An 8,528-nucleotide genomic window follows, 5' to 3' on the forward strand; every position below is an offset into this window, starting at 1 on the left:
ACAAACAAACACCAACTTTCACCCAATGCGATAAAGGGGTGGTCAATCCCTTCATGGTTATTTGCAAAGTGAGATCTAATATAGATGGATAAATGGTAAAGTAATAGTTTTGGTATTTTTGGTTTATGGAACGGAATGTAAAAGATTTCAAAGAAAGTAAATAGGAAACTAAAATTGTAGATCGGAAACTTATATGACAGAAAGTAGACCCTGATAACCCACAAGTATAGGGGATCGCAATAGTTTTCGAGGGTAGAGTATTGAACCTAAATTTGTAGATTCGACACAAGGGGAGCCAAAGAATATTTAAGGTATTAGAAGTTGAGTTGTCAATTCAACCACACTTGAGATTAATTATCTGCAGCAACATGATCAGTAGCAAAGTGATATGGTAGTTTTGATAATAGTGACGGCAGTAACAGTAACGGTAATAGTGATAGCAGTAGTTTTGTAGCAAGTGCAATAGTAACGATAGCAATGGTAACTTAGCAAGAAGAATATAAGATAAATTCACATGCATTGGATCGGTGACTTGTTGGATGAAATTTATCATGAGACAGTTATAACCTAGGGCGATATGACACTAGCTCCAGTTCATCAATATAATGTAGGCATGTATTCCGTAAATAGTCATACGTGCTTATGGAAAGAACTTGCAAGCCATCTTTTGTCCTAACCTCCCGTCGCAGCGGGGTCCTATTGGAAACAAAGGGATATTAAGGCCTCCTTTTAATAGAGAACCGGAACAAAGCATTAACACATGGTGAATAGATGAACTCCTCAAACTACGATCAGCACGGAGAGTGGTCCCAACTATTGTCACTCCAGGGTTGCTGGATCATAACACGTAGTAGGTGACTATAACTTGCAAGATCGGATCTAGAACATGGACACAATGGTGATAACATAAACGGTTCAGATCTGAAATCATGGCACCTAGGCCCAAAGTGACAAGCATTAAGCATGGCAAAGTCATAGCAACATCAATCTTAGAACCTAGTCGATACTAGGGATCAAGCCCTAACAAAACTAACTCGATTACATGATGAATCTCATCCAACTCCTCACCGACCAGCGAGCCTACGAAGGAATTACTCACTCCCACTGGGGAGCATCATGGAATTGGCAATGGAGAAGAGTTGGTGATGACAAAGAATGAAGATCCCCCTCTCCGGAGCCCCAAACGGACTCCAGATCTGGCCTCCCGATGAAGAACAGGAGGTGACGATGGCTCCATCTCGTGGATCGTGATAATTCTTTCTCCCTGATTTTTTTCCTGGAAAAATAGGATTTTATAGCGTCGGTTTCAGGGTCTGCGGGGCCACCAGGTGGGGACAAACCACCTCAGTGCGCCAGGAGGGGGCATGCCCTTGTGGGTTGTGTCCACCCAGGTGCCCCCCTCCGATGGATCCTGGCTCCAGAAATTCTTATTTATTGTATAAAAAATCCTCACAAAGTTTTGTTCCATTCCGAGAACTTTTATTTCTGCATAAAACAACACCATGGTAGTTCTGCTGAAAACAGTGTCAGTCCGGGGTTAGTTTCATTCAAATCATGCAAAATAGAGTCCAAAACAAGAGGAAAATCGTAAAGTAGATACATTGGAGACGTATCAACTCCCCCAAGCTTAAACCTTTGCTTGTCCTCAAGCAATTTTGTTGTTAAACTGAAAGTGAAAAAGAAAAACTTTTACGAACTCTTTTGCTCTTGTTTGCATAAATAATCTTAAACATCACCCAGGTTTTCAGCCAACATTATAACTAACCATGCCGACAATAACTCTTAAAGATTATATTAACTCATATCAATGACACAATCAGCTAGCGAGCAATAATAAGATATCTCAAACGACAACATGTTGTCAAAACTACCATGATATAATATGACAATAGTGGCATCAAGCTAGCCCTTTCTGAGACTGCAAAACATAAATGCAGAGCACCTCCAAAGTTCAAGCAATGACTAAACATTGTAATTCATGGTAGAAAAGATCCAATGATGATGCACCCAACATTAGCTACACACAATGCATAAGTCATGATAGTAGTGCTCTCAGGTTCTGGCGCTTGTTTTAGAAGGTGATGACACAACATAAAAGTAAATAGATAGTCCCTTCGCAGATGGAAGCAGTGATTTGCAGAGGTGCGAGAGCTCAAGTTTTTAAAACAGAGGTAAATGATATTTTGAGACATGCACCATTTTCATTTACTTCACGACTATCATTTATCAATATCTTCCATGCTAAACACGCTAGTGGTGGTTCCCAAGTGATAAAAGTAAAGGTTTACTCCCCCTCCACCAACAATCACATTCCATGGCTTGTCCGAAACAACGGGTGCCGTTCAAACCAACAACAGTCCCGGGGGAGTTTTGTTTAATTATTTGCATTTTTGAGTTCGGGAATGGGAATCCCTATTACCGCCCTTTTCTTTTGCGATGGCGAGTGAATAAACACTCGACCTAATGTAACAACTTGGATTTTGGCCCTTTTCTTTTTCTTTCGATTTATTTGGTTTTTGCTCTGTTTTTCTTTTTGGAGTAGTTCTGTGGCCTTGCCACCTGGGAAATCATCTCCATTTCCCCTCCCAAGTGGCTCATCATTCTCAAAACCTTGCCAAGATCATGTCACTTAACTCCATGACCAAACCCTAATTTCCTTTTCTCAGGAATATTCCTTTTTCTATTAAAGGAATAACCCTATCTGCCCTAGGTTATGAAGCAACCTATATTTTTGCCCATCCAAAAATCCCCAAAAAATTCTTTTAAATTATTTGGGTCATATCTTCCTAAAATATGGCAAAATATTTCATTGGCCATATTTCTCATCATGCTCAATAAATTCATTTCCTACTTTGTTCTAAATGGAACATTGTGAAGCAAGTGCTATTTATATTTTCCCATTTGACCCCAAACTATTTGGACACCTTTTCCTATCCAAATAATTGACCTGTGCCAAAATTTAACTTTATTTGCCTAGCCAAACTTCCTCAGTGATTTTTCAAAGTTTCTGCCAGACAGAAGGCTTTGTGAAGGAAGTATCAGCTAGGAGGATCCAAATGAGTTACAATTTTGCACACTACTTCATGTGCTCATATCATGACCCTATTACAAATTTCAGCTCTATACTTTGATATATGTGAGCACAGAAACAAATCTTTGATTCTGGCAATATTTTCAGATTGTGAAGCAAGTACATTTTATATTGATTCATTTTGCCTGAAAATTTTTCAGAGCATTCTCATGAACATAAAAACTCTCTCCACCAAATTTGGGACCAATTCATCAAGCAAATATTCCTCTGGAATTTTTGCAAGTTTCTGGACAGAGAGAATAGCTGTGAAGAAAGTACCATTTTGGTGAATCCAATTGGTATTAAATTTTTACAGCATCTTAATATGTCCAAATCCCTAACCCTTGACAAATTTCAGGTCAAGTGTCTTCTCCATGTGAGTGAACCATCTTGATCTAGTTTCTGGACCATTTGGATCAGTTGCAAAGCAAGTGTATTAATCCTTGGTCTAATTCTTCTCAAACTTACCAGGATTATAGTCCTTCATAATCTAATCACCCCAGACAAACTTTCTGGACCCAACTAAGTCCCTGTAAATCACCAGTGCACGTTCAAGTTTACTGCAGTAAACTGCAGAGGTTGCTTACCATTTAACCAAAGCGTTTTTCACCGAACTACCACCTCAGTTGCAACCTCCCTAGGAAGGACAAACCCCCAGACATCGTTTGGCTAGCTGTGCGGCACTGTGTGCACTAGTGCACGCGGTGACCACGAGCTTTGGCATGCAATGCGCGTGCTCTGCTGGCGTTGGCCGCGCCCAGGGCGTCTTCTTGCTCGGGCCCCTCCTCCTCTCGTCGTCTTCGCGCCCATGAGCATGTCTAACAGTTTTACCGCGTCGTCGCCATACTCCTGGAGCCATCTCCCCCTCCGTAAGCCCCTCCGCTAGCGCTCATCGCCGCGCGCCCACGAGAAATCTGTGGTCGACCATCTCTGTTCACGCCATGGCTTCTTCCTCCTCTGGTCCCCGAGCTCTGCTCGTCCCTGTATACCTCTGTAGCTCGTCCGCACCTCTCTCGTCGCCTTCTCGTGCCACCCCGTGCCCGCTGAGCCTCGCCAGAGCTTCGGCCGGACGCGAGCAGCGGCACCCGAGACCGTGCCTTGGCCCAGCCTATATAAGGAAGCCCCGACCCCCTCCGAGCTCGTCACCAGCCTCGCCTCGCTCCACTACACCACCCCAACCTCTTCCCCGAGCACCAGAGCCCCTCCTCGCTGCTCTAGGCCACCATGGCCGCCGCGGTGCTCCGGCTAAATTCGCCCGAAGCCGAGCCCTCCTCCACCTATAGCCACCACCATCACCTTCCCCACACTCCGGCTACCCTCTCCCTCATCTCAGTTTCTCGCCGGAGCCCCTCTGGACGCGCCTCCCCGGAGTTGGCCGCCGCCCCGTCTCGGCCTCCTCCCAGCGCCGTCGACTCGCTCCTCTTCCGGCGCCGCAGCTGCTCCAGGTGGAGCAGCGCTCCACCCCGCGCCCGCCGGTGCCTTCACTCCGGTCGGGGTGGACGGAGTTGGCCGGGCCGGCGCTGGCCTCGCTGCTGCCTTGCCCCTCCTCTGCTCTGTGTGTGCGTCGGAGAAGAGAATGAGAAGGCCAGGCAGGAGAGAGTTGCCGCGCGGGCCCCGCGCTTCAGCGCCTCAGCCGTTGACCCCACCCCGCTACGTCAGTAAGTGGAAACGTGTTTCCATGAAGTGCGCTTTCGGTTAGTGAAAACGTACTTCCGCTCTTCTTTGGAGCAGAATACATTTTCCACTTCCAAAAGCGTACTTTCTTTCTTCTTCGGCTCCAAATACGTTTCTCAGTTTTGAAAACGTATTATCTGAAATACGTTTTCTGTTTTATCCTCCAGGGGCCTGTTTGTAGAGATATTTTTACAGATTGGTCCCTGAACTTCGTCGGACTATAACTTTTTGCTCGCAACTCCGTTTGAGGTGAATCCAAAGCCCACGTCTTCATTTCGTCGAGCTCATTCTGCTGATTGCATTTTCAATATTGTTTCACACTGTGAAAATGACCATTTTGCCCTTGCACTAAATCAGCCCCCTTAGAGAGAGAATGTTTTCCAGCGATTCTTTCCGCGAGTTTCTCGCACTTCTTCCCGGTGATTTCTTCCACCCCAGACAAGCCACAACCACCATTTGCATGATAGCCATGCAGTAGCTTTGTTTTCAACTTGAATCTTTGATAATTGTATGTTTGTTTTGCTACTGCTGTCGTTAGTTCGGTTATGCTTATGGATCGGTAATTACTGCCATGCTATGCTTCTTGCACATTGTTATCATGAACTACTTGTTAGTATTACTTTCATATTGCCATGCTTGATAGTAGTACATGTTGGGTCGGTCATGTTCTTCGATGCATGACTAGCGTCGGTTACCGAGTATTGTTAATATGCATTGTTCCTTTGCTGCTAGTTGGTTAAGTGTTTACTCGGTAATGGTATTAATGTGTTCTTGCATGGTATTTATTGTTGATGCTAGTGGTCATGTTATGCTATGAGTAGGGTTGTACTTGTGATATTCATGCTCGTCATTATGCCAAGCTTAGTTGGATATGATTCATTGTTGATATGGCCGATAGTTATGTTGTACGCTCATGCTCATGCATTGTAATTGCATCATGTTATTTTATCATGGCTCAGCATATTGCATTCAAGTTTAACCGGATTAAATTTAACTTGAACAACTGTTGGTTGAGTCATGGTGCCACCATATCGAGCTGACCAGTGCAACCACGCTTACCTATTGGGAGGGTCCTAACTGGGTCTATTGTCATGCCTCTCGCCGGTGCCTCCAACGAGGGAAGGTTATGCGCGGGCGCTACCTTGATCAGGTAGGATGGCATAAGCCTTGTGTGCCCGTTGTTGAGTATGGATCCATTGTCCCCGTTTTGGACCATTTATGCTTTGCCATGACGATGGTCATTGGTGCCTTTGGTAGGCACGGGGCCACCCATGACTTAGCCCAAAGGGGAGTTGGTCGGAGTGGCCGGGAGGGTGTCATGGTAGTAGATCAGTTTTGTCGGAATGTCGTTGGCCCACCTGAATGGGAGTGCGAGGCCATGGGTTCCGTGGTGTGGGTACAGTGTACTAACCTCTGCAGAGTGTATACTAAGTCTATCGAGAGCTGTGCCCGCGGATAAGGGCCCAGTTCATGTCGGTCACACTATGTGCCAATAGTATTAATAATAACTTGATTAATTACAACCCTGGTTCGATGATGAGATATGTTGGTTATGTGATTCGTGCATGATCACCGTTTGGTTACGAGGTAACCTGTTGAACCATGAGTGGTTCCGCTCGTGATCATGAGATGATCATCATGGTATCGAGGATACCGAGTTGATGGATATTTGTGATGTTGTGCGAGAATCACGGGTAAAGGTCAAGCTCCTTGTGGTCATTTAATGATTACTACGTTATTGTTTATACCAAGCTTGATTTGATCCAGAGATGATCGTGTGATGTCCGTGGTTGGTAAGTGATGCATGTGATGGTTATGAGGCAATCCGAGCAGAATAAATGGTGCATGTAGTGTCATCATGTTGCAAGCAAGTATTGTCAGATTTATATGTTCGTGCCATGTTCATATTGTTCTACCTGTATCATGTTCATGTTGTTCATGCCATGTTATCCTGATGATCTCATGATAATTCCTGCTTAACCTGTAATTGCCACGTTGTTGTTTGTCTTGAATGCTTCTGGTTATTGTGAGCTTGCAAGTACATTCAATGTACTGACCTAGCGTGTCATGCCAGTTTGCAGGTCATGCCGTGATTTCTTGATTGCTTGTCGTGGTTTCCGTTCGTGCGAGCTAGGATAAGCGTTCCAGCCAGAGTCCCTGCGAAATGGAGTTCATCACCATCGTCGATGTTCCACTGCTAGAGTTATTCCACTGCATCTTGTTGTTCTGCTGCTTGCATAGAGCAACCGTGGCAAGCGTAGTGTTGTTGTGCCGATGTAATCCCCTTGTATCATTATAGCTTGTAATAATGGAGCTGATTTGTTCTTTGCTAAGAAGTGTCGTATTCCAGAAGACCTCTCCTCGACCTCTGGCTGGAATACAGGGCATTCCAGTTTCTCTGAGCCGAGGTGCCACAGGCTTGGTAACAGAGTAGGTCTGGCTGTAGGACACCCTAGCCAGTGCGAGCGGTAGAAACCGGTAGAAATCAGTAGTTTAACATCCGGCTTGTTTATCGCATTTGGTTGCTACATTTGTTTGTTGCATAACATGCATATAGCCTTAGTATTTATTGCTAACGGTTCTATCTGGTGAGTGTAGCTGGCATCGGATCCTGATTCACTCCAGCTCAGTCTTTACATTTCTCCAGTTTTCTTTTCTTGCTTGTTCTTTGGTGTTTGGTTTCATTTCTGTCCCAACAGAGTGATGCCAAGTGATCCTGACACTATTTGCAAAAATGGTGCTCAGGTATCACGGCGAATTCCTTCCTTCAGCCCCATTTTGTTTCGGTGGTAGCCATGCTTCTACCCCGGGTCGTCGGTTTTCTTGTCGTGGTTGCAACCCTTAATGATCTTAGTTATCAAGAAAGGGCAATATCAGCAGCCTCAGTTTTTCCCCGCTATCCTATTTCTTGGACGAGTATGGATTTTTTCCGTCCACTTGATAATAATGTGGTTGCGACCTTCGTGTCCCACTACATGATTACCGAGTACGTCCTCGCCTTCGAGCTAGTCCGGGTTGCTACCTGGCTAAGCTAGCACTTGGTGTAGCGCTGTTTACACCAATTCTTCCACACATTTATTCGTCCTTGTGCACCTCGTCACAACATGCTAGATCGTAGAACCGGAGATCCCGCGAGATTTGTGTGCTTAAGTAGGCATGCGTATTGGGTGACTAGCAGTAATATGTGACTTTGTTTGAGTGGGTAGCGATTGATTGTTATGTGCTTTTGTTTAGTTGAGTTTTCTTTTGCTTCTTTCTTGTTGGGCCCTAGTGTTACATTATTTTTCCCCTATAAAGAGTTGCTCATCGACCGACACCGGACCCGAAGAATCAGCAAGGAGTTCAAATATTTGGAAACTCAGCTAAACAGAATGGAATTCTCAGCTGACCGCAATGAAATAGAGAATATCTGATTTTGAGGCTGATAATCAATTTTGCATTAGTGTGCACTCCTCACAACAGTACTGATAACTCAAGTCTACATCAGTACAAAATCCACACAGCAGTAATGAGTAAGTTAGCAGCAAGGCAAGTTAGGTACAAGGTCAACGGTAAATTTCTAGTCAAAGGTATGGATCATTTACAAAATTTTGGCTCAGCAATGCATGATTCTTGAAATATGTTATCGTCTGAAATAAAGTCAGAATGTGATATGCTCAAGGCAGACAGTCAAACAAATTTTCTCATGCAAATAATCAGCCCTAGAATATTATGGGCGTGTGTGTAGATTTCAGTCTGAATATAAGTATGAATCTTGGGATGTAAGAAAATCAGTCTTCTTCCA

At 44.4% G+C, this 8,528-nt stretch overlaps 1 protein-coding gene across 2 annotated transcripts; it reads left to right on the plus strand.

Annotated features, from left to right (window-relative positions):
• Positions 1 to 4,031: 4,031 nt before the first annotated feature.
• Positions 4,032 to 7,088, plus strand: LOC119271588. Of its 2 annotated transcripts, XR_005134625.1 has the most exons (3): positions 4,032 to 4,728; positions 4,912 to 4,993; positions 6,819 to 7,088. XR_005134625.1 is itself a non-coding variant. In XM_037553349.1 (2 exons), the coding sequence occupies exons 1-2, from the start codon at positions 4,295 to 4,297 to the stop codon at positions 4,949 to 4,951; spliced, it is 474 nt and encodes a 157-aa protein (XP_037409246.1). In that variant the 5' UTR covers positions 4,034 to 4,294; the 3' UTR covers positions 4,952 to 5,176. The 2 variants fall into 2 exon arrangements, 1 of the variants encoding a protein (XP_037409246.1); XM_037553349.1 differs by lacking the exon at positions 6,819 to 7,088 and having other exon boundaries at positions 4,034 to 4,728; positions 4,912 to 5,176.
• The last annotated feature ends 1,440 nt before the right edge of the window (positions 7,089 to 8,528 follow it).

This window comes from Triticum dicoccoides, chromosome 3A (genome assembly GCF_002162155.2).
Source record: "Triticum dicoccoides isolate Atlit2015 ecotype Zavitan chromosome 3A, WEW_v2.0, whole genome shotgun sequence".
NCBI lineage: Eukaryota > Viridiplantae > Streptophyta > Magnoliopsida > Poales > Poaceae > Triticum > Triticum dicoccoides.